We start from the raw sequence: 27,493 nt of genomic DNA on the forward strand, positions 1-27,493 counted from the left end.
CAGTTTATGCAAGTCTTCCCAATTACTCAAACAGAAATTCTCTCAGCTCTTCCCTGTGCAAAGCAAGGCCGGCAATGTCCACTTTAATCAAAAAGTGCCTCTTTTGCATTCTTTCCTTTTTACCTTCTTAGAAGAATTATCATAATGGCTTCGCCTTGGACAATATCATATGGTCTTTGGAAGGAGAACTAGCCCCGAATTCAGAGGGTTATGTTCTTGTTTCAGTTCTTTTATTTTACTTCCTTGAACTTCAGTCTTAGAACTATAAAATGTGAATGACATTAAACATCCTCCTCAAACTTTTAATGATATGAAACTTGGGGTAAAAGTATTATTGAAGAAAAGCCCTAATACGTAAAATATAGAGTTCATTATATATTGTCTGTTTTCCTACAAAAGATTGGAATTATTTTTGAGGGGGGAGTATCTTTAAAACAATGAATACTCAGTAGCACAGAGAGAGGATAAAAACAGGAAGAAATACAAGAAATAAAGATTTACTTGAAAGTATGATAATCAAAATAATATATTAAGGGGAAGAAATCACATAACCAGGGTCCCCCCATGAGAGCAGGACAAAGTTTGCCTCGAGGCCAAGTTTATAGTTTGCATAGAGTTAATCATTGCATCAGCCTTTAGAGTCTGCCATCCAGATATTGTCATAGCTTTTGAGAGTTAGAAGGAACCTAAATAGTCATCTAAGAGTGCAATCTCTACATAAAAGGAATCCCTAGTATCCCTCATCCAAAAAGTGGCCAGCCAGCATTGCTTGAAAACTCTCAAAAGGGGAAATTCATCATGTCTTGAAACAGCTTGTATCACTATTGAGCAGCTTCAGTTGTCAGGAAGCTTTTCTTGACCTCAAGCTTAAATTTGAAATTCTTGCCTATTCTTGATTCTGCCCTATCAGGGCAAAAAGAAGGAGGATCTTATGTCTTCCTCTTCCATGATATCATTTCAAATACTGGAAACACAGTTTTCCTTGAGACTTTCTTTTGGGTTAAACATATTCAGTTCATATGACAAAGAATCAGTGTTCCTCAATGTCCTGCTTATTCTCCATTGAACATTTGCCAGCATATCAACATCCTTCTCAAACCACAGTGTCCAGAAATCACATTTATATAGTATACATTTTTATATAGTATGCTATATTATAATACTTTTATATTATACACACATACATACATTTCATATATATTTCATTATACATTTCATTCACATTTATGTAGTGTATAGTCCTTTTCACAATGAACATAGTGCAATAGAAAAAATACTGGGTCTATAGTCATAGAACCTGGGTTTATTATTCATATCTTGTCTCAGCCATTTACTAGCTATTTACTAGCTACCTACCTCATTTTGTTGTGAAGATCAAAGGATATAACCTACATAAAGTGCTTTGTAAACATCAAAGTAATTGTATAAATTCTAGGTATTATTTTATCATCATCATTTCCCTCCCTGTGGGATTTTGGGCAATTTACTCAATTTCTGTGCCACAGCTTCCTTTTCTATAAAATAAGGAGGTTGAACTTCTCTGGACATGTGATTCTATGATCCTCAGTCCTATGAAGTAGGAAATATGACTGTTACTGCTCCTGTTTCACAGATTGAGGAAATTGAGGCTCTTAGATGGTTCTCTAATCACATTTCTAAGACAGAGCAGGTCTCCCAGCTTCTAATCACGTCTTCTCCCCCTTTCCCCCTCCCCCATACTAACTCTTAAATCAAATGTGGCCCAAAGTAGATGGAAAATAGCAAATGGTTCTCTCTTCATAAGGAAAAAAAATTACTAAAAATAAAAACCTACACCATGAAAACTGGCAAATATAAAAAATGGCAGCTATGACATGGAAAATGACAATTTTAGAGCAATTATAAACGCAAGGCAAAGTGCCATTAAAGTTAAAGCAATGTTATTAAAAGATGTGTTAATTTTCAGTTAAATTTTCTATAAAAGACCAATTAGTTTAAAAGGCTTGACAGCATTAACTATGAAACATAAGCTCTGGTAATTATACTTTAGGAAAAAAAAAAAAAAAGAATGCTCCAGCACACGAGAGAACAGCCCCAAACATTTTCACCCAACCAGAGCTGCCTCAGCCTTAGAACTTGGGCTAGATGGCACTGCAAGCTCAAATATCCAGATTAGAATTTGCTTCTCATTTGTACAGTTGTTGGTGTTCCTATTCAATGCTCTGTCTTCTCTCAGAAATCACGGTAAGAGTGAATGCCAGTGCCAGGAAGGGCTTAATAATCAAGTATTAAGCCCTTCTTTAAGAGAGGGGGAAATCAGCTCACAGAAGTTGCCACTTACCAAAGTCACACAGCTAATCATGGAAAAGTCCATTCTACTATAACTTTGCCTTCATGGACAACAGAACAAGGTCCTAAGTTATTTTATACTATCTGAGGTCTGCTAGGCAAAGTTCTGTAAATTAATAAGTTACCTGTAAATTATTTACAAGTGCTGTAAAGAAAGTCAGAGATCAAAAGGACACATCCCATAAAACCTAAATCTGGATTGAATTCAATAAGAAATTATTAAGGGGTGGCACAGTTGATGGAGCACCAGCCCTGGAGTCAGGGAGAAATGAGTTCAAATCCAACCTCAGACACTTACTAGCTATGTGAACCTGGACAATTTATTTAACCCCTATTGCCCCTTCCCAAGCAATTATTAAATACCTACTCTGTACCAGAGAAAATATGGTATAATGGTAAAGAAATGACTTTGGAGCCAGGAAAACATGGGTTCACATCCCACTTCTGACATCTTATTGGCCAGTTGACTATGGACAAGTAGTAGAGTTCTATGCAACTCTAAAATTCTAAGTTTTTGAGGAGATGCTGTGCTCATTAATAGGAAGAGTTTCTTCATCTAAAAGTAATTTATCTATCAATGCAATCCTGTCTAGTGCTTTTTACTAGGTTATGGAGATGTATATACTAAATGATGAAATCCTGGCCCATGAAGAAATAACAGTTTATTGGTTGAGAAACTTGTATAAGAATATGAATAATAATACTAGCTAGCAATTATATGGCATTTAAAATTGGCAAAGCATTATAAATATATATATATATATATATATATATATATATATATATATATATATATCTCATTGGATCTGCACAATGATTCTTTGAGGTGGGTGCTATTATTACCCAAATTTTATGAATGAGAAGACAAGAGGCTAATAGAAGTTAAAAAACTTATCCAGAATCACACAATTAGTAAGATTTTGTTTCCAAATCTAGTTCTCAGTCTTTGTCATTTAATCATTTAAGTCATGTCTGAATCCCCATTTGGTGTTTTCTTGATAAAGATAGTTTGCCATTTCATTCTCCAGATAATTTTACAGATGAGGAAACCGAGGCAAATAGGGTTAAGTGATTTGCCCAGGGTCACCCAGCTAGTAAGTATCTGAGGCTGGTCTTGAATTCAAGTCTTCCAGTCTCAGGTATCTATCCATCGCACCACCTTGCTGTCCCATTTACTGATCCAATTAATTTCACAACAATTCCAAGATTTTTAAAAAGTAATCTTATTTAGGAGAGAAAGTAACAATTCAGAGGGAAAGGTAAGAAGAGGCCTTTTATCAGAGAGAGCCCTTGAACTAAGCTTCAAAAGGAATCAGAAAATTCAAGATGCAAAGATGAGATATGTTTCAGACATGTCTGGAAGGCAGACTGGGCAAATTCAAGGAGGCAGAAGATGGAATGTCATTGATGAAATGTCAAATAGTAGGCTAGATTGTTTGGAATACTGTAAAGCCCAAGTATGTGAGTAGGAGTTCTGTGAAATCAGTGGAGAAAGATTGATTGCAGCCAGTTTGTGAAGGACTTTAAATGTCAAACAGTGGTGTTTGCATCTTGTCACAGAAACAGAGATGGAACAGAGAGCTATCGAAGCTTCTTGAGCAGGGGAGCAACAGATTCATCAAATTTGTGGTTTAGAAATATCAGTTTGGTCCCTGTGTAGAGTGTGGTTTGGAAAGTCTTCAAATCCATTCATAAGTCTCTGCAGAGCAACACTACCCCAAATGAGAATACCTACTGAGAGCAGCAACAAGCACATCATCAGATATAAGGCATAGGGCTAAATTGGACAAATGCCTTTCCCTCTTTACACCATAATTTCCTTCTAAGATTTTTTCCAGCTCTCATATATGATTCTGTGTCTCTTTATAAAGCCAAGATTATATAAATTTCATTAGTTGCTTCTTATTAAATTTCTGTCTACTCATATACCCATATCTTTTTTTTTTTTTGATAAATTCCCTATTCATGCCTCCTCCATATTGAAAAATTTGAACTCAAGCATAAGACTTTCCTTTTGTCCTTATTAGAGCTCATGTTATTTTATTTGGCCCAATATTCTGGCTTCTTAGATATTTATGAATCCCAACAATGGCATGGGATACATCTAGAAACTTGAGAAGCATGCCATTCTATAGCTTTATTGAAGACATTGATAACAAATTGAGCACAGGATCAATTACAAAACCTTGGGACACCTGGAGACCTCTTTTTCTGAATCCTTCATAATTTTTCATTCAATGAATAATAGCTGTCTGGAAAATTGTACTAACATCATTAGGCCTATTACTCTCCAAATTTTCCATAAGAATAACACAAGAGATTTTATCAGTTCTTTGTAATCTAGGCAAATCATGTCCACAGTAATGTCTTGTGCTCTCAGTTTGGTAATCTGTCAAAATAAAAAGTAAATCTGGAATGTTGCTATTAGAAAAGATTTCTCCATATCTTATGTGACCTAGAATGAGCAGAAATGATAATAAGCAAAAGAAAGGAAAGGTAGGGAAGGGAATAAAGTATTTATCCAAGGAAACAAAAGTGCTAAGCACTTAAATATTTTCTTAATAATTTTTTCATCAATGATAATAGGTAGCATTTATACTTTAAGGTTTGCAGTCATATGTGTATATATATATATGTGTGTGTGTGTGTATATATATGCATATATATACATATATATGTATACATACATCTATATATAGATATTTAAAGTATATAAAAATCTAATTTGATTGTGACAGCAAGCCTATGAGGTAGGGCTATCATGATATCTATTTAATAGAAGAGGTACTAAGACAGAGAAAAGTTAAGAGACTTGCTTAGATTTATACATCAGGTTTCAAACTCTTGTCTTTTGAACAATGTACTGTACTACTTAGCTGCCCCTAAGTTGAGAATCAACTGTTTCTATATAGGCCGACACATTCTGAGCTTTTCTAATAATGATTTGAATAATTTTCTCTGGGCAACTCTTTTGGGACATCAGTAAGCAAAGCAGGAAATGCAATTAGGCACCTAACCCATGCTTGCACTATCATGGTAGCAGAGTTATACTACTATACTATTGTGTAAATAGAGATGAAGTTGTGAATAATGGGGCAAACTAGTTATTGACATGCATGTCCTAGCATGTTTTTAAGTTCCAACTTGTTTCATTTATGTGTTGCTCTAAATAGACTGGACCATTCCTGGTAGTTTTGATATCACTCACAAAGATACCTAAAAACCTAAATTATACTCCTCATGAACAAGAAACTGAAAAGGGTGTTCTGTATCATTTTTTGGGAACCAATAACAGAAAAAAAGATGTGGTATATTATTTTTATCTTTAATTATGACTCATATTTTCAAAGCCCATAAGATTTATAAATTACTTTCATCACAATAGTTCTAAAGGAGGGTTGGATACCATTATAACCATTTTGTAAAAGGAGGCAATGTTAAGGAGACCCAGACACAGTGATGTAGTAGAGAAACAAGTTAAAAATTGAAACCTAGCCTCCTAAGTCTGAGGTCAGTTTCTTTTATGTTATATGCATAATGTTGCCTTTTCAATATCCAACATGCTCTAGCTATAGCCATGCTGCTCATTTTGAATGAGCATAGTTGAAAAGATAGAATTGAGTTACAAGGCCATCTTGGGATGTAAAATATGTGTCACTGTCAAAAAACATGAACAGCATAAGATTTGGTCACGCAACTTTGGAGTGACTCACTCAGAAATCCTGTCTTTTGATAAACAATTTTGAAGGCAGTGTTCTCTGTGACAATGAACAGCCCACATTTCATTGCTTACCCTGGCACAGGGCTAAGCACATAGTAGGCTCCCCATATAGATTGTTGACTGATCAGCTGAAAAGATAGTCCATTTCACAGTAATATATTTCAACACTGACATATATTTCAATAAGTCAGGTTCTAAAGATGTGACAAAAATGAATCTTACATCTTGACAAGAAAAACTATTTTATAGTTAACTTTAAGAGAAATTCATGGAGTCATAGAATTCCATAGTAAGTGAGAGATCTTAGCAGTTATCATAAGAAATTGAGGTGCAGACATGTTCAGAGATTTACTGGTGGTCAAAAGACTGATTCTAAAGAGATGAGAGTAAAATCTTGGCCTTGATTCTGATCTCCTACCATCTTAACCATTCATTGAGACTAAGAAATTTGTTCTCAAAAGGGAAATTTCAAAGCAGTGTTGTCATTTCTCCTGTTGAAAAATCTTTCGTGTTTTTCCTCCAATTCTTCCCAGCCAGTTACAAGGGGGCAGCAGGATATAAGGGAACCCTGGATATGTTGGTGCAGAGAACTGGATTCAAATCTTGACTCTTACAGTATTATGTATGCACATATCGAGTTATTTCAGATCATACCCTGGACCTTACATTTTTCACTTCTAAAATTACAGGATTGGGTTGGATTCTCTTTAAAGTTCAACCAAACCCTGAAATTCTGGTATAGAAATCTTATCAAGGCAAGAGATGGTTTGATTTCACACACTTCTTTGGGTCCCTTTCACACTGGACTATGTCACTTTAACCAAGCTTGAAAGGCATTCATTTGGCATGAAATTAATTTTTAAATGCCCATTGTTTTCCTCACAGACCAGTGATTTTATGGATTTTGGCAAAGCGTCAGTGGAGAGGAAGCCTTCCTTAATAAGCCACACTTAGCCTAGACCCTAGAGGTTTTAAAAGGAAACAGCAGGATCCCAGCTCATCATAAATTTATCTGGCACAGATTCAGGGTATTTAAATTGATACACACGTCTATGTCTGAACATTAGCAGAACATGTCCTAAATTGTTTACCACATGGCCTCAGGATGGCTCCCAGAGGCCTGGCCCAGTGACACATCATAACATCAACAGAGCATACAAGCCGTTCTCTCTCTGGTGCTTTGGTGGCCAGTGACTAGAGCTAACTCAATCTTTCTTGACCTCTAAGCTGGGGTAAATAGTACCTTCGAAGCCTATGTAAAGCTTCCCCATAGAGCCCCGAGTTTTATAATTCTATTTCCTTAAGCTCCTTGTTAGCCATGAAGGGATAAGAAATGGAGGCTGTCTTTGCCTTGCCACTAACACCAATTATGGGAAACATAAATCATTCAAATTTTAGTTCTTTAATAAAAATCTGCCTGAATGGGTCTTTAAAAGGAAGACTCTAGTGTTGAAGTCTAATGGGATAGAAGGGAATAGAGTAATTGGAGGCTGCTGTCTTTTCACTTCCAACATAAAATTATTTGAAGAGACAAGCCAGAACTTTGAACAGGAGAAACTCAGAAAAGTTGTAATTTGAATGTCGGCTGTTGTGACTTTAATGGTGTTTTTGCTTAAGGAGAATTTCTTTCATGTCCCTAGACATACTTCAATGACAATATCCTTACCCTGATCCGGACTCTGGTCACGGGAGGAGCGACTCCAGAGCTGGAAGCCCTGATTGCTGAAGAAAATGCCTTACGAGGTGGCTATAGCACCCCCCAGACACTGGCCAACAGGGATCGATGTCGGGTTGCACAGTTAGCCCTGCTGGATGGGCCTTTTGCAGATTTAGGGGTAAGCATCTGAATCCCCCTAAACACACACACACACACATACACACACACACACACACACACAGCAAAGCCCTAGTTTTGCAATCCCTTCTTAATGAAACAATAAGAAATCAGGTATTTCATTTTTCCATCTCTATTCCATCTATACACCTACTTCTACCTAGCCAGTAATCTACTCAAGATTTTTTTCTACTAGATAGGTAGTTCCTGATTGGCACTTCTGGAAATTCCACTAAATGCTTGGAAATTCCACTAAATGCTTGCATTATTTATCTCCTGACTTTTAGCTGGCCCCAGCTAGCCTTCTTCTAACAAGGCAAGAACTTGGGTTAGTGTTGATAAAGACGAAGGCATCTAGCAAAAGTCCCAAGTGCCAGTCTAGATATTTCATTTGAAGTAAGCAACTACCATTTATAGAATCCTTAGGAGTATAAAACCAGCTGTTTAAAATTGGAAAGGATCATGGAAGCCTTATAGAGTACAAATGAGAAAACTAGGGTAAATAAAGAAGTGATTTTGTCCAAGGCAACATGGGTCTTGGAAGAGGTAAGATTTGCACCCCTATCTATTGAGTCCTTTTGACAAGGGGAACTTTCCCTTCTGTACATTATCTCAGTGATTCATCCTAACACTTTTCCCAGAAAGGGAGACATATTAGACCTCATTTATAAATGAGGAACTTGAGTTTTAAAGCCATAAAAAATATTCATCCTATGCCCCCAAACTAGTAAATGGAGATGCTGGGAAGCAAATCCCAACATTTTATTGTATCTTGCTATCTCAAATATTTTGTGCTATCACCCATTTATCTTCAATGATTCCATATGCAAATGCAATGGGTAGTAGTAGGATAAAATACTGAGCTGGGCAGACATACATTTTTCCTTGGTTAAATCACTGGATTAGTACCAACAATGGGCGTTCATCTAGCTGACTAGTATCCACTGAATTCACAATTCAGTTTCATAACAATTGGATTTGCTTTCGTATCCCATGTTGGCCAAGGGATGGTTGTGTTTGCTGTCCCAGTCAGGTGGAAGGCAATTGTGAAATGATCAGAGCTGTGATTGCCAGTAATTCAGAATTCAGACCTTGGCTCTTGGGAAACACACTCACTCCCACCCCCTCCCTGCCATCGCCAAGGTCTGCAAATTGTGCTTTTCACACCGTCCTTACCTGCAAGTGAGTGTCACCCTCATGCCTGGTGGCATCTCTCCTTCTTACTGGGGTTTTAATTATCACTAGGGCAAGTTTTGACAACACCGTCAAATCAAGCAAAGCACAGCACAGTGGGTCCTTGGGAGCCAGAGCAAAGTTTAATCATTCTTTCAAAGAGACCACATTTCTCCTCTTTTCCTGAGTGAAAGCTCTCAGTCCCCAAAGCATTCTGCTTCCAATTAAAATCAGACTTGCTTACTCTTCCCCCCAAGTTTGGGAAGATCTGTTCAGGTGAAGTTGGTGGGAAACATGCCAGCTTGTGACCATCATTGCCTATTCCAGCAGATTTTCACAACCAACTACAAACTCCAAGTGGCTGTTTTGTGGTTGTCCCATTGGCACAGATAATTTATCTGAAGTCACACCCTCAGTCTTAAAAGGATTCTTTAATATAGTTTTTTTTCCTCCTAAATCATTATTCTGAGACAAATAAAATTATGCATGGATGTATGTAGACATACAATATATGTGTTTATATGTATATCATTTTCTCTTCATTTTTTGTCTCCCAGGATGGTGGTTGTTATGGTGATCTATTTTGTAAAGCATTAAAGACTTACAATATGCTTTGCTTTGGAATTTACCGGCTGAGAGATGCCCATCTCAGCACACCGAGCCAATGCACCAAACGGTGAGTGTTTACTGCTGCTCCCCGGCATGGAACAGTAGATGCCCGCCCAAATGGCATAAGGAGAGAGCCATAGGCAAGGTTCATGTCTGTAGGGAGAAAATGGTTCTTTTCTCAAGAGATCCAATGTCCCTCCTCTCCCTCCACCAAGCAAGTCAATGGTGCATGAAAAGACTCTCTTTTAGACAATTATTTGAGATCTGGGATAAGGAAAAAGCATCAAGGAGAATACTTAGCATGTCCTATGAGCCAGAAAAAGAAATATTGGTACATGTACACATCTATATAAAATGTAGCCTAGATCTCACCAGCTATGTCTGACTGTGTTTGCATAACCTCATATAATCATGTGTTTCATGTATTTATAGACCAAGCACCTGCTTATTAAATACATTTTTTACGTGTATCTTTTGGTTTTACATAGCCTAATTTCCTCTTGTATCTCTCCCTTTCTCCATTCCCGGAGAGCCATCCCATATGTACTTTAAAAAAAACAAGACTGAAAAATTTAGTTATTTAGATATTTGGCATTGTACAGTGCCTTTTCTACTATATTAAAAGATCATAGAATGATAGATTTAGTGCTGGAAATAAATTTAGAATTCTTCTTCTCTGCTACCTTTATTTTATGTAGAAGAAGGAAAATGGGACTGGAAAGGTTAAATCATTTGTCCGAAGTCACATAGGTACTAATTGGCAGAGGTGAGATTCCAAGCTCAGGTCATCTGACTGCCAAATTCTGCCATTGTACAAAAGGATACGCAGGAAATAGGATCGTGTGCTATACTCCTTAATCACTTAGAATCCCCAGTGAGATTTAGTTTAAGGGTCTGATTATAATGTTGACAGAAGTTGGTCCTTTGTCATATGTTCACTAGTGAGGGACCAGGGCTATCTGGGGACTTTGTGGTAGACCTGGGAATAAAAGATGTAGTCCAGACCATCTGACTGTAAAATGGCAAATAACTTCCTCAATTAGAATTAAGTTAAGGTTTTTTTGTTGTTGTTGTTGTTTTGTTTTGTTTTTGGTTTGTTTTTTTTTTCCCTTGTGGAATTGTACAAACACAGGGCAGGTGCAGAAAAATAGGCTTTGCATGATTAACTACAGGGGAAATAACTTAAAAGGCCTTGAGTTGGAAGGGTATGAATCAAAGCCACTCATACAAATATCAACTCATATTCCTATATTCCACATTTTTTGACTTCATACATGAACCAAATAACTGAAACTTGAGAGGGAGTTCTGTTTAGGATAATCAAAATTTCAAATGGTTAGAAAATTAGCTATCTTGAAGCCATTAATGATTAAAGCAATAGCCACTTTCAGGAAATGTGCCTACAATTGAAATTAAATAAAACAAAACAGTTCCTGCCCTCAAAAAAGCTTACATTCTAATAGGGAGACTCAATACATAGAGATAAATATAATAAATGGAATTTAGCATCCTGTTCAAAAGCAGAGGAAAGGCCTTTCTGATTAGATAAAACTAAGAGGGTCAAACATTATCGTGTCTCCTTGAAGTCCCCTTTCTCATTTCTTTTCCAGATACGTCATCACCAACCCTCCATATGAGTTTGAGCTTGTGCCGACCGACCTGATCTTTTGTTTGATGCAGTTTGACCACAATGCTGGACAGTCCAGGGCCAGCCTCTCTCACTCCTCCCATTCCTCCCAGTCCTCCAGCAAGAAAAGTTCCTCTGTTCACTCCATCCCCTCCACGGCAAATCGGCAGAACCGCCCCAAGTCCAGGGACTCTCGGGACAAACAGAAGTATGTGCAGGAAGAAAGACTTTAACATGTATATCCACTCCCACCGTGTGTGAACCTGTATCTGCCACTCATTCCCCCCAGTTGGTGTTCCCAACAGTAACTTTCCTTGTCCTCTCCCTTCCAGTTTTCTCCCCTTTTTATACACATATTTTGCATATGTATGATAGTGTGCATGTGACTGTCATTTTTATTTTACCACCATAAAACCCTTAAGCACAACAGCAACTAAGCAGACAGACGGACCAAAAGTTATTTATGAGTCTAGGGGAAAAAAAAAAATCACAGGCATGCTAAAAACATAAATAACTCTCTGCAGAAATGATTCTATAGATTAGTGGAGAGAGGCTATTCAGTGTGAATACTCTTTAGCAAAGGCAGAGCTATACTGAGAAAGTCCTAGTTCATCAGCAGAAGTGCTGATGCATCAGGGTGCTTTGGGGGTATTTTTTTATCCTCACAAGTTCTTATGTTTATTTGAAAGAAGTAAACAAAGAGGAAAAAAAAATATCTATTGATTGATTCCACTCTTCCAGCTAAAATATTGTGAAGCCTTGGAGAGTCCTAGCCTATTTGCTTGGATTATTCTTAAACACCCATATCCAGCAAACTGATATCAGAGATTTCTCTTTTAAGACTTTCTGTTTCAAGATTTTCTTCTTTTGGAGAGTATTTCTACCCCACTTTCTTTTAATGAAACAATAACAGTATTCAATTCATGGAGACAGCAAATCCTAATAATTTAATTTAAGTAAAAAGTGTTCTAATTGCATATTGAATTGTTATTCTGTCTCTGTGTACTGCCACATAGAAAACTGTTGTGTTTTTTTTTTTCCTTTTCCTTTTGACATTTGGGATGAAAAGCCATATGTATCATAAATATCAGATGTAAGTCATTAAAAACTGCCTTCCTGGGACTTTTACATCTTTTCAAAGGTGAATCACTCACCTTATGTACAGAATAAATAATGCTCAGAAAAGAGCAAGTATTTTTCCACATATCCTCAGGGGATCTCCCCCTTCCCCCAACTTGGTTGATTTGTGTAGGCCCTGATCCCTGGCACTGTGTGGGTCTGATGCGATGAGACAGCCAAGGAAGATAAAACAAAAAACAGATAATATTTTTCTAGATCGCAATGTGCAAAAGTAAATCAGAATGTGCAATTGAGATGGAGGCCACAGAGACCAAAAGCAGCCAGTACCATTGAGAAGACATGGTTTCTGGCAGCATGGTCCCCACGTGTCTAAGGGAATTGAAGGGGTTAAAAAAAATTCTGTTGTAGGTTTCTTTTTAAAGGAATACAAATCCTCTTCCTATCTTGGCTCATCCAGAAAGACTGTCATTAGCCAAGTGAAAAAGGAAGGGGGGGAAAACCCAAAACTATCCCCCTCCATGTGTAGACCCAGTAAGGAGGAGCATAGTAGGCCAAAGCCTTTGGTGCATCCCCTTTTTTTATAGTAGTTAGATAAAGCACCTCTAAACTGCTTCCCCCCCCCCAAATGCAGAAGTCAGTGGTCTTCAGGAAGACTATTCACATGCTAGACATAGAAATGCTTCCTAAAAATCAGCCTATCTCACAACTGCCAAACTGGCATCTTTTGAGATTAAATAGCTATTGGGAAGACACTGGTTTGATGATTAGGAAAGCATGTTTTGGTTTGTTTTGGGACTGTTTCTCCCCAAGATCCACAATTTTCTTAGATGGGACTGGGGAGTAGGGGTGAGGGTGGGGGATTTGGGGGTGGGGATAAAAAATGCTATAGCACTACCAGTTTGGAGGAGGCTCATGATTCATATTTCAGAGCAAAGCTTTTTGATCCCCTACTCTCCCAAGCATGATTTTTTTTTTTTTTTGGCTATTTGCTTGCTGTGTGAATGGACAAGCACTTTTACTGACAAACCTGGTGAGGTTTTGCCAGGAGGCACCTCCCTAGACCCCTACCAGCATCAGGGAATAGGGGCAGTACAGGGTTTAAAACAATAATGGGTGGGATTAGGGGGATTAATCAATCACCTATATCTATCTATATATTAATATGGGTTGGAAAGTCTGTGAGTGAAAGGTATTCTGCAATTATTTTGTCCAAATATATATATATATATATATGTATATATATTGAGATATATATAATATTATATATAACTCTAAATAACTCTATATACACTAGTTCTGGATCATGAAAGACATTTTTTCATGCATCCTTTGCAAAAGAGGTTATAAAGTCACGCCCTCAGAACATTTATAACTACAAGGATGTGCCAGTTAAAGTGCTCAACAGGAAATATGACAGTTTAAAAGCATTGTAAAACTTACAGAGCTTACTTCTCTCTCTAAAGTGCAACAAGGATGAATAGAATGGGTCAAGGTATGATAATTAATGGTTCTGCATGCCCTAGCCTCTGCTGTGGGTTCTTCTATAACGCTGTCCTTGTGAAAATTTGTGAAATTAAAAACCAACAACAACAACAAACAAAAAAAAAAAGGAGTTATAAACTTTATTCTGTTATTGCTTTGTTTATTTTCTTGTTATTTTGGTGGTTTTATTTCTCTTTGCTTCCTCCTCCTCCCCAGCTTCCTCTGTCCCTTCCTTTGCCTTCCTCCATCTCACAGGTCCCCAAGAGCAACAAGGCTGTCCTCCTGCTGCTGCTAGATTTCCCCTCTCTCTTTTTCCAGATGTTTTGGGTTTTTTATTTTATTTTATTTTTTTGTTTTTTTTTTCCCTCTGGGGGATTATTCTCTCTCCAGCTGGCCTTTAGTATGCACGTGTCCTCACTGTCCCACCTTGGTACCTCGCTCAAAATCCAGTCATCTCCCTCTCATGACTCCCCGTTTCATTCAGTCCTCTCCCCATCATCCCACCCTCAACATCATCAGTCTGTCCACATCTATGAACATCTCTCTGTTTATCTTGGCAATAGCTACTGAATCCAGTCATGATGCCAGTTGATAAACCTTTTTTTGGAAAACATATGCAGCTTTTCCATCTGGCAAACCTGCTTTTCTGTTAACTTTTTCTTCCTTTTTTTTTTAAAAATCTATTTGGAAGCAGAAGGAACAATTTTGAATGACCAAAAGGAATGTTCACACGTGTGTTAGTTTGCTATGCCCTCGATTTAGAAGTGATTTGACTAGACATATAAGACTTTGGTCCACTCTCAATTATTTAGACACTGGTTGTTGGGTTTGGGCATTAAATATATACCTCTCTCCTGCCTTTTCAACGTGTTGCTGCCCACAGTGAATTCTGATCAGAGGCTGGGTGCACACAAAGGGGGAATTGATTCAATTTCAAAAGAATGACACTGTGGTTCCTTGTTAGTCACTCTAATGAGGTTTGATGGGGATGAAGTGAGAACTCTCCTCAGAGAAGAGATTTGGGGATTATCTGTATATTTCATTAAACCTGTGAGCTGACCCTGTTCTCCATTAACACAGATAATTGAGAGTTGACTCTGTTTGTATAATGGTGTGTTCAGTGTTGCTGCTGGAAGGGAATTCAATTCAAAAAACATAAATTAAGCAGTTTTATTTACTATGGAGCCCTACTAAACCAGTGAGATAATTGCAGCAAACTATGCCTTCCAAGAACCAAAAATGCCCTCACCACCATGCTTTGCTACCTTCCCCCAGTAGATTTGTACATTCCTTTTTCAGGGGTGTATTTGTCTACTCAGGGAAAGGGGCACACTGCTTTGTACCTTCTCAGACTCGTTTCAAAAGCAACAAACAACAACAAAAACAGACATACAAACCAAGTAAGGAGAAGAAAGTTAAAAGCCCCATAGTTAATTTTGAAAACAAACAGTACCTTTTGAAGAATAACATACTAGAAACTCACTTAATCACTTCCCCTAGTCTAAGACAGAAACCATTCTCTATTCATTCAGTCTGACTTGCTTTGGCTTTGAAAACAGACAATCAAAAGATTTGATGGAATACAAAGTATTTGATGGAATACAAAGATAAAATCTTGTCAATCTTAAAATGCAAAGGGATTGATTAAATCATTAGATTTTTTTTGTTTATTTGTTTGTTTGTTTTTGTTTTTGTTTTTTTGTTTTGTTTTGTTTTTTTGTTTTTGTTTTTTTAGTGATGGGATGAAGTTGAAACTCTTGCTACCACGAGATTTGGAGATTACCTATATTCCCCAGTGACTGAATCTAGGAAAGAACATTTCTTAGCTCAAAAAAATAAAAAATAGAAACCAATATTTGTACAAATCCAGAGGTTTCTTCAAAAAAAGATAAAGATTTATGACCCTGAAAATTCAAATGTAATTAATAAATATAATAATTATTATTTAAAATGAACACGTTAGATTTGCTTTTAAAAGTATGAGGTTCTCCATCAGTCCTTCAGCTGGCATTATTGATAATTCTACCTGTCACATTAGTGTATGGATTATAAAATGAAAAAGGGCCTTTTTGAAGGCAATGGGGGACTACCTTAGGTACAAATCAGTTAATTGACAAACATTTATTAAGCACCTGCTGTCTACCAAGCCCTGAGCTAGCTTCTGAGGTCATACAGACAAAAATGGAACAGTTCCTGCCCTTAAGTAGCTTATGTTTCATTGGGGGAAACATAGGAAACTAATATAGATATAGTGTAAAGTTATTTGAAAGAGTAAAATAAGGCATCATGGAGGAAGGTTCTCAGTAAAAGATCTCAAGTAAGAACTGAGTCTGTAAAGAGACTAGATGTATATGAGGGAAACTTGTTCTCTCTGCAGTAGTAAGAAGATATAAAAGGTATCTGACTTCTACTGTAGACAATGCTAGCTAGCAGTCTATCACATTTCTCTAGTGATATCCAAGGAGGACAAGAGCACAGGACAAAAAACTATAGGTTTGTCCTAAGACAAGTAATAGAGAAAACCAATGTCAGTCAATTATACAGCCACTGATTTCTTTCTCAAAGCATCAACAAGTGGCATTTAAATCAGATTTCTTTGTGGATGGGTCATGGGGAAGGATTCCTGCTTTCTGCCTGTAGAAAATTCACTGACAGCTACAATGATACCCACAAAAAGTACAAGGAAAAAATATATCCACCATGAAACTGGTTTGAATCCCAAAGGAGAAGAAATAGCAGAAGGACACAGTGTTGACGCTACAAATATGCAAGGCAGGCTGCATTGTCCACCTAATCATGGCTTAAGCCTCCCTCCTCCCCTCCCTTCAAATTAAATATTCTGCACATTGAAAAACTGTCCTGGAAGCAATCAAAGAAGTTCCAGATAATGAAAATAGTCCAACTTCTGTGCAAATTGATTCCCTGCTCTATAGAAGAGGAGAGCTTTGTAGGCAATCACAGTGAAGAGGGGAAGCAGAAGAAGATGACAAAAAACTCCTGAGATTCCATGTAAGAAGAGCAAGGTTTTCAACAACATGGTTTTGCCTTTAAAAGGCAGGAGCTCATTGTTATCCTTCTGTTATTCTCAATTGTTGTTTCTATCCAAAGGAAATCTTTCCTTTCAAATATTTTATCTCTAAGCTTCAGCTTGTGGTGTGGGAGAAACTGGTCCAATTACTCCAAGTGCCTTTGCTGCATCTTTTTTTTTTTTTCCCCTCCTCCCCCTTCCTCTGTTCTCTTCTCTTGAGAGGAGTTATTGTGAAAAGACTAAATTGCACAGTGCTGTCAGAACCTGCAGAACTAGCAAACAGACCCAATTACCTCTACCACAGAGCTGGTCCTCTGACTTATTGCTGGGTACTTAGAAACAATTGGAGTCCAGATTTGGCCAAGCCAGCCTGGGGACACAGCCTGACATAGATCAGGACTTGTCCCAATCTATATATGACCACTGGTCCCAGATGGCTCTGGAAGAGAGAGTGAGGCTGATGACTTTGCACAGTCCTTTCTCACTTAAATCCAATTCCCTTGCAAGTCATGACATCACCTTCCAGATATCATGGTCCTCTATGAAAAAGGACAATTGTCTGTGAGCACTGAATAGCTGCCCCACGGGGACCCACCAATCCAGTTCCAGCTTCTTCCTTCTTCCTTTCTTCCATCCTTCCATCCATCTTTTCTTCCTTCCTTCCTTCTTTCCTTTCTCCCTTTTTTCCTTTTCCTCCCTCACCACTCCCTTCCTTCCTTCCTTCCTTCCTACCTTCCTTCCCTCTTTCCTACCTCCCTTCCCTCTTTCTTTTCCTCACTTCCTCTCTTCCTTCCTTCCTTCCTTTTCCTCCCTCTCTGCCTTCCTCTATTCCTTCCTCTTCCTCCTTCCCTCCCTTCCTTGCTTTTTTAAATTTCTCCCTTCCTTCCTTTAATCCCTCCCTCTTTCTTTCCTCTCTCCTTCTTCCCTTTCTTCTTTCCCTCCCTTCCTCCCTTTTTCCTTCCCTCCCTTCCTGTTTCTCTCCTTCCCTTTCTCCTCTCTTCTTCCTCTCCCTCTTCCCTTCCTTCTCTCCCTCCTTCTTCTCTCTTTATATTCATATACAGAATCATACCCTTATCTGCAGGTGCTCTACCCAAAGGAATATAAATTTTCATCTCTGAAATGTTAGAAGATATCTTGGGCTTATCAAACTAGCTTCCTTTTTTAAGGACCATGTCTTAAGCCCACATCATACTCTCACTCTCACTGATGGTCCAACAATAGGTCCCATTCCAAGTCTCACTTGGTCATTTCTTGGGTCCTGATTGGCTCAGAATGAATATAAATACCAATTGTTTCTGTTTTATTTAACCTGAGGTACTTCTCCCAGATTTTTTTTTTGTTTGTTTGTTTCTGACTAGTTAAAAGAGGTCATTTCTTACCTAACCTGAATCACTGAATAGGTGTTGCTCCATTCAAATTGAATCCTGGGAAAGCCTTAGCTTAAAGAGACTTAGGTCTTTCCCTGCATATCTTCAGTCATTCTGATTTATATGTTACTATAGCTCTGGAGGAGAAAATGAGGCTGGTGACTCCTCACTCAAATCCAAATTCACTTACAAGTCATGACATTACCTTCCTGATACTACGATCTTCTTCAAGAACAATGAACAGACAATAAAAGAGGCAGCCCACATTCCTAGTGTAACCATGATGAATTTTGCCAGAGTTTTGCTTCAGACTTCTTTTGCTTTCTACTTAGACATTTGTGCACATCCTATGCTCTGCCTCTGCTTACTCCCTCTCTGCTCCCCCCAGTATTAGTTCCTTTGGGATATAGTATTTTTCATCCTTGTATATTCAGCACCCTAGCCACAATATCTTGCATATTAGATCCAAAATAAAAGTTCATTGAATTTGGATCTTATGCCAGCTGCCTGATAATCAATCAATATGGAAAAGACATACAACTATAGCAAAATGATATTTGGAGACTGATAGCTTCTTTCTGCTAATGACCTCTTATTCTTCTGGGAGTGAAACCTCAAATTCAGAGGGGAATGTACATGAACCCTGTTTCCTCAAGATTTCCTCCTGTTTCCTCTTCTGGAAAGAGTTTCCAACTCTGAATCCTCAAAGTAACCCCTGTGTCAGCAAAATGACATAGCTTTCAGCTATATAGATGATGTGATCAAGGATATTTTTAATATAGAGTGCAAAAGTGGATTGAACTCTACTTTTGGCAAACTCCCTTTTTAGTCTTTTATCTTGTCTTCCCTCTGAGTCTACTTGAAAAACAAAATCCTTGTTTATCTAGTCCTTAGGTTCTTGGGTCCAACTTAGCAAATAAAACCACTCTTCCTTCTCACCTCTACCTCTCAAAGCACTTCCTTAGTTAGAATTGCTACTTTGGAGGTCTGGCTTAGTCTTTTGCCTTTCTGCTCTTTATTGCTCCAATATCAGAAACCAGAATGGTTGGTCTTGGCAGATTCCTCATCCAGATATCTGCCAGGTTCTCTTTCCTTTGTTCTATCCAGAACCCTTAGAGCTACCTTCTTTTATCTCTGTTAATTCCATTGCAGTTGCAACGATATTAAATATACTGGCTTCTTTAAAATATTATAATTTTTGGCAAGAATGTACCAAGAATGGGTAGCTGGAGAAAATCATCAAGAATGGAAGCAGGAGAGACCAGGATTTCCTCCTTTCTTCATGTAGATATGTCATAGAAAACAGTAAACTGGATAGTGTATCACCACTCACCTCAAGAAGCCTGAAGAAACTTTATCACTATGTTTATATGTGAATATACTAGTGGTGATGAAACATGGATCACCTTTGATAAGGGATGAATTCCATATACCTAGAATGCTAAACCTGTCATGAGAAACAGTGGAAAACAAATGATTGTGTGCATGTCACCTTGGTTTAGTAGAAAGCATATTGGACTGAAAATCAGATTGAAGACATCCCAGCTCTGCCACTAGAGATGTCCCTGAGGACTCAAAAAAGTCCCTCTACTCTTCTGTGTCACAATCTTCTCATCTGAAAAATGGAAGTTAAGGATTTCTAATATTCCTTCCAGCTCCATGATTCTGGGACTCTATGTCCAAGAGCTCACCAAGAGATCATATTTTTTAACCCTGATGAGCCACACCTTCCTGAGACAGTACACCACTATATCAGGGTTTTGGGCTGGTGGTACATGATATGAGTGTCTAAATCCAAAGTCTTGAGATGCTACTTTAGAATCACAAGGAATGCCAAACACGTGGCTATGCATTTTTTCTTTGTATTCTATCTCTAGAGGCAACTTCTTCCACCACCCCCACTGCCTCTGTTTCTTCATCTGTGGAAAAGAACTAATAGACCAAATTTACTTCTCCCTCATGACTGCTACACTTGAAATAACTTCCTTAGAGAGAAAGATAATATTTGTATCGCTGAAATTTGCCACCAGCCACTTCAGCAAAATGATCAGAGAGTTTGTAATAGAAACAACTCAAGGAAAATAATATATTATAAATGGTCACATCCATCCTAAAGTACAGGCAGGGGCGACATTTATAGAATTGGCCCCAGTTTTAGCCATGGTGCATTGGGGTTGGAATAGCATCAGCAACAATAGAAATAGCTGACATGTGTCCCCTTGTTTCATACCAGTTTAGGATCTATTTTTTGCATGATTTCTATTTCTATTCATATTAATTAAATTAAATCAAATATCCATGTTTTATCTACTTACCTATTTTCACTTCTTCCCTGTTTCATGCCCCCAAAGGCTCTAACCAGGCCTGTGGTTCACCCAGATAGCTTTAATGGATAAATTGGCAATGCTCAGTGAAGGCAGACTCTTCTGCAACTTCCAGCAAAGGCACAAACCTGACCTTGACTTTGGGGGAAATTTCGATAGCCTCAGCATGAGTTGGGTTTGGGGGCTTTGATGGGTATAATAAGAAATTGAAACAGAGAGAAAGAAGTGAGAATGAACAAGGGCATTCTACGTTGATTATGGAAGGCAGAAGGAAATTGATATTCTCTGTGCTGTGAAAGGTCAAAATGCCAATGTGAATTGAACTGTAAAGACTAAATTTTGAACAATTATTCTCTGTAGCAGTTATAAAAATTTGAGCAAATTGCAGCTGTCTCAGGCCCTTTGCCAAAAAAGACCTAATGGTTTACATCAGCAGAGTTCCCTCTCACCTCCAGCCTGGAAATACCCAACCTTGTACTAAATACTCTCAGCAAAATGAGCTCGGTCCCAGTGGGGCCCAAATCAAAGCTAGTCCAAGCTGGGCTAACAGAGCCTGTGCTTAACTCCCTTCAAAACCATCATATGCACAAGCCGTTTGAAAAGTCTTAGTTTGAAATTGTTTAGGTGATCCGGCAATGCTTTTAAAACATGATAACCATCGCACTTTACACCTCTCTGAAAGGTTAGCTTAATCGTAGATCACAAAAAAAATTGGTTTCCACAAATGCATAATGGTTCATCTATGTCACACTTGAACTAAATGGTTTTTTAAATGGAGCTGAAATTATTTTGATGTGTACACAGTCCCAGATTTTTATACAGCCTTTTTTAACCAGCCCATCAGGAGCTTTGCCTCCAAAGCCTCATTAATAATTCAGATGTGCTGATGACTTTAAAAGATCTATGGAATTGAAGCTTTAAAAAAAAAAAAAAAAAAAAAAAAAAAAAACAACCCTCTGCTTGACAAAAAGATAAATGAATGTAGAAAGAAGCTGTAGGAGTCTGGCAAGCTGTAGATCATCTCAGAACAGATTGTAACTTTATCATTCTGTCAGGGAGAATAATTTAAAGCACTTAATCAGTTAGTTTCACTGTGCAGGATGTAACATTATGAATTCCTATCTTCCAATCTGTTCACATCAAAGTGAACTTAATTATAATAGGTGAGAGAGCCAGAGCAGGAGAATGGGGTAGGGGGGTGGGGTGCAGGAGGAGAAAGATTGAAAGCAGCAGGGGCAAGTTGACTTGAGGGGGACCAAAGGGGCTGAACAAAGGCAGGTGTGGCTTTGACCAAATTATCCCTATCTTCAGCTAGGCTATATTGGGGGGCTCCAGCTACTTCACCACTAATAGAAAATCACTGCTACATGGGATTTTTTTGGTTTCAAAACAATGTAGGATTGAATTTTACTGTTTTATTTATAATTAAACACACACTCACACACACACACATATACAAATAAGCAAAGTGAGAAATGAGAGCCAACAAATCATTCTAATAATTTGGCTTTTTTAAAGGAAATGACCCAGAGAACATAAATGAAGATTTTGAAGGTTGTTTGATTTCTAAAGGCAGATTTTTTATGCCAGAGTTAATATGGCATGATGGAAGTAAACCCATCTCGGTATAAAGAATAGTTTGGGTTTTTTAAAAACAAGTCACTGAATTTTGTTGTCTCACTTTCCTCATCTGTATAGTGACGGAATTGGATTTGATTGCCTCTAAGGTCTAACTTGAAATCTGGGATTTTTTTTGGAGGAAGGAAGGAAGAAAGGAAGGAAGGAAGGAAGGAAGGAAGGAAGGAAGGAAGGAAGGAAGGAAGAAAGAAAGAAAGAAAGAAAGAAAGAAAGAAAGAAAGAAAGAAAGAAAGAAAGAAAGAAAGAAAGAAAGAAAGAAAGAAAGAAAGAAAGAAAGAAAGAAAGAAAGGAAGGAAGGAAGGAAGGAAGGAAGGAAGGAAGGAAGGAAGGAAGGAAGGAAGGAAGGAAGGAAGGAAGGAAGGAAGGAAGGAAGGAAGGAAGGAAGGAAGGAAGAAAGAAAGAAAGAAAGAAAGAAAGGAAGGAAGGAAGGAAGAAAGAAAAAAGGAAGGAAGGAAGGAAGAAAGAAAGAAAGAAAGAAAGAAAGGAAGGAAGGAAGGAAGGAAGGAAGGAAAGAAGAAAGCAAGGAAAGAAAGATGAAAGGAAGGAAAGAGAGGAAGGAAAGAGAGGAAGGAAGGAAAGAAAGAAAGAAGAAAAGAAGGAAAGGAGGAAGGAAGGAATAAAAGGAGGAAGGAAGGAAAGAAGGAGTAAAAGGAGGGAGGAAGGAAAGAAGGAAGATAGAAAGCAAAGAAGAAAGGAGGGAGGACCTTATTTAGCACCTACTATATACCAGGCATTTTGTTAAGGCCTTTTTAAATACTATGTCATTGACTGAGAGATTAAATATTGAAACAAGGCACACGGTCCCCACACCAAATGCTGTCTCACCATCACGTTCACATCTACACATATGGTTCATCCCCCAGATACAAAGGTGTAACTAGGAATTTTTGCACCTGGAGCAAGTACCACAAATTAGAGCCATAAATAATGCCTGGGATGAGCGGCATGAAGCATGCCTTCATTTTGGGAGGGGGAGGAGTTCACCCCAGATCCCTTGTTTGGGGAGTTTTCTATTTTAGCTGATCTATTATTTCTAGCTTCTGAAGGATTGCATGTGCTTTCAGCACCCTCTATATTTGACTCCCTGGGACAAATTGCCATTAGGCCTACCTTTGTTATGGCTCTGTTTAGCCAATCTGAGCTTAAAAAATGAATAATAAATAATTCAAAGTAAATGAATAAATTGATTTTTTAAAAATTAAGGTAGGGATTTGGGCTGAATTCACTGAAGAACATAATCATATTGCCAGAAGGGTCTTAGTTTTATGGCATTCTTATTTAACTCTCCAAATCACCTGATCCTTTGATCTCTTCAAAAACCATGATTCATATTGAGTTGTTAACATCTTTTCTTGCTTGCATCTCAGGAGCCATCTCCACTAGGAATTTGCTTACTTCAATTTTTCTGCCTTAGGAGTCATTTCAATGTTATCTTGCTGTGGTAACATTGTCCTCTATCTCAAATTCTACCTCCAGCCAGCAAATGCAGACAGTAAGCAAAAACAATGGACTTCCTTCAAAACAAACAAACAAACAAAAAGGAATAAAACAAAACCTGACCATGGACAAAACAAAGTAGTGGTCCTGGGCAGACATAATAGTAAGCATAGAATTTGAATATGAAGGCAAGAGAATATATAGAATGCCTGAGGACAAGGCTCCTACCTTATAAAAAATGCATGGCTATCTAATATTACTCAAATCCAGAAGCTCATAGTCCATTCTTCAGGACTGAATATATTCAATGATAACTGACATCCCATATCCAGCTTGGCCCTCCTAGAACCTTCAGGCTTCAGAGAAAATTCCTAGAGAGTACCTACCCCCTTATATCTTCCCTTCACTCCAGCTGACCAACTTACAAGGTTTCCTAAGACTGCTTTTCTATGTTTCTCTAACTATTGGCTGCAGTCTCATCACAGATGTATTCAAGGTTCCAAGGTTCTTGATCCCCAACTCTGTATTTCTTAGTAATTGCTTAGCATCAAACTCTATTGATTGCCTTTTTTTTTCTATGAACTTTCTGACTGCTTTGCCACAGGACTAATTAAACTTCTCATTTTCCCTCCTTCTTTCTCTACCCGTTTTGCCCTTTAGCAGAAAAGAAATGGTTTACAGATGAATCGGATAATGCCTATCCCAGAAACATTCAAATCAAGCCCATGAGCACCCATATGGCTAACCAGATCAACCAATATAAATCTACAAGCAGCTTGATCCCACCAATCAGAGAAGTTGAAGATGAATGTTGACTCCCAGGAGACCAGAACTAAATTTTTTTAAAGCCTGACAAACTTCATAAATGGTGATGTGACTTTTTTTGCTCTTACATGCTGAATCACTGGTGGAAAAGTTAGGATAAGCAAGAATTATGAGAGAAAAAAAATAAAGTAGACAGATCTCTCTCTCTTTTGTCTGCCTTCAATATTGCTTCCATGTACTTTGGGGGAAAAAGATTTCATTTATAAATGAACATACTAAAAATAGTCATGTATAGCCTCTAGCATTTAAAATTACTTTGGGGGAAAAAGATTTCATTTATAAATGAACATACTAAAAATAGTCATGTATAGCCTCTAGCATTTAAAATTATTTTTATTTATTAGAAAATATTTTTTTCATTTCTTTTTTCTCCATTGTCAAGTAAAGTCCCTTTAAAAAGACAAAAACCAAACTGGGTAAGTGGCCAGACTCCTTAAGAAGCTTATGTCTCTTTTCCCTCTCTGTCTTTGAGGAGAATGATGGTCACCACAGCAAATGAATTGTACTTCAGAAAGACAAATTATTTTTTAAAAAAAGAGGTCCAACAATGTACACATGTATTTTAGAAAGCCAGAAACAAAAGAAAAATATAAACTACTTTAGTTTCTGCTTAATTTCTGCAGGATGTATATTTTGATCAGCATCAACACCAGCTCTTAATAAATGGAAACTTATTTATTTTCAAAGTGGAAAGTCATATTTTTGTAGTTAATAGTTTTCCATTTGGATTTCTTTGCCTTCATTCATTTATCTAAAATGAAGATTTTCTTTGGGCTCCTCTGGACCCACCAGAACCTTTCTGAGGACCCTAAGTGATTTTCAGTGCTTGGAGTTTCTGAACATTTCTGAATATCTCAGAGATAAGGAATGTGTGGGCAGGGTGTTAGAGGAGCACTTCTCATTAGCTTTTCTGTTTGTTTAATAGCTGCATTCTGCCAGGTCACAGTTCCAATGAGAATTTCCTGAGTGAATGAGTTCAATTTTGGAAGTGCCTATATTTCTTCTTCTCCGTCTCCTTCTTCTCCTTCTCCTTCTTCTCCTTCTCCTTATTCTCTTTCTCCTTCTCCTTCTCCTTCTCCTCTTCCGTCCTCCACTTCCTCCTCCTCCTCCTTTCTTCTTCTTCTTCTTCTTCTTCTTCTTCTTCTTCTTCTTCTTCTTCTTCTTCTTCTTCTTCTTCTTCTTCTTCTTCTTCTTCTTCTTCTTCTTTTTCTCCTTCTTCTTCTTCTTCTTCTTCTTCTTCTTTTTCTTCTCCTTCTTCTTCTTCTTCTTCTTCTTCTTCTTCTTCTTCTTCTTCTTCTTCTTCTTCTTCTTCTTCTTCTTCTTCTTCTTCTTCTTCTTTCTTTCTTCCTTCCTTCCTTCCTTCCTTCCTTCCTTCCTTCCTTCCTTCTTCCTTCCTCCTTCCTTCCTTTCTTTCTTTCTTCTTTCTTTCTTTCTTTCTTTCTTTCTTTCTTTCTTTCTTTCTTTCTTTCTTTCTTTCTTTCTTTCTTTCTTTTCTTTTTCTTTTTTCTTTTTTTTTTTTTTTTGGCCAGGTTTGAGAGCTTTTAGCCAGTGTATGTATAAATGCCACTGAATAGTTTCACATCACAGTAGGATATTATTATTAACTCACTCATTCATTTAAATGGACTCTTATTTGAAAGCCAGTTAATTTCCATTAACAAAGAGACAACTTTCCCATGTGTTATAATTTCCAGGTTTTCCATTTGTTGCTGGGATATCATGCCCATAATTGCCACGACAATATATGCAGAAGAAAAAATGAAAGCAATGAATGTATTTAATAGGAGAACTTAGGAGGAACCTTTGAAAGCTGCCAGCAATGAAAGCAAATTTATCAGCAATTTCAAAGTGTGGTCAACAGCTTTTTCTAACCATCAGACTTAATTGTGATGTTTTTTGTTTCCTAGCTGCACCACAGTATGTGTGGTGCACAACCATTCAAGCATTTAATGTTCCAAACAATTTAGCAAATTTTTCAACTTCAAAATTATCCATTTTTTGATACAACTAAGCAAGGTCTCTGGAGCAGGAATGGATAAGCTATTGAATGTTCTTTAAAATACACACACACAATAACAACTGCAACACAAAGAATAGTACACAAAAAGCAGAAAACAACACTTACAAACAAACACAAAACACTGGAACCCTGGAGAAAGCAAACAAGGACCACTCTCAACAGCTCATGGTATATCTATTAAATAAACTTGGGGGGGAGCTTTCCCTTTGTTGTAGAACTACCCAATGCCAAGGGAATCCTTCCAATAGCAGTGATTCATCACAATGAAATAACAATGAGTCTGATAGAATTCTTCAGAATGGACACCCACTATGTACTACAACCCCTAAGCCAAACTCTCAGCTTCAATGTTTGTCGACTGGCTACAGTCCAAATGTGACCATCCTGCCACCTAGTAGGCTTTTTCTTGGAGTGATTCACGGACTGTAGTTACCTAGTCGTTTACATTCTGTAGAATTAGTAATATATTTTTAAAAATTGTGAATATCATGTATGTCCAATTGGATTGTTGAAAAATTACCTATAATCACTATAGAGTTTATTCCACAGACTAAAATAATGTCCACAGGTGTATCCAGGTCTAATCCATTTTCATGATTATCAAAAGAAAAGAAAGACTAAGGGGGAAAATATGTGGCTATAAGTGATCATTTCTTTTAAATACAGGCAGCCTTCCACATCCTGATTTTATTAGAGAGGTACCTTTCGTATGTGACAATTTTCTAACATTCCTCCTTCTTCCATGAATTGCAGAACACTCCCCTTTCTTCCTCCTCAGTCAAAGAGTCTGGCTCTGGAACCAGAATGGTTATTAGTATTTATCTTCAACTTGGCCAAATCACAGGCAAATTGATGATATAATCTTCATTTATACCATTCATCTTAAAGCACATAGCAACAGAGCCTTTTCCCCTCCTTTCTTGTCTCCTTCCTTCCACCCCAAGAAAAATGGAAATGCAAAAGGTCATTTCCTCCCCTCCTCTCCCTTCCTTGTCAGAAG

At 37.7% G+C, this 27,493-nt stretch overlaps 1 protein-coding gene across 1 annotated transcript in view; it reads left to right on the forward strand.

Moving 5' to 3' along the window:
- KCNMA1 (potassium calcium-activated channel subfamily M alpha 1) overlaps positions 1-24,618 on the forward strand; it is an 893,014-nt gene extending 868,396 nt beyond the window's left edge. The window contains 4 exon segments of the mRNA XM_074296747.1: positions 7,690-7,884; positions 9,614-9,732; positions 11,276-11,500; positions 24,309-24,618. Of these exon segments, the coding sequence (XP_074152848.1) occupies positions 7,690-7,884; positions 9,614-9,732; positions 11,276-11,500; positions 24,309-24,333 (564 nt within the window). The 3' untranslated portion in view covers positions 24,334-24,618.
- Positions 24,619-27,493: the final 2,875 nt, after the last annotated feature.

This window comes from Sminthopsis crassicaudata, chromosome 2 (genome assembly GCF_048593235.1).
Source record: "Sminthopsis crassicaudata isolate SCR6 chromosome 2, ASM4859323v1, whole genome shotgun sequence".
NCBI lineage: Eukaryota > Metazoa > Chordata > Mammalia > Dasyuromorphia > Dasyuridae > Sminthopsis > Sminthopsis crassicaudata.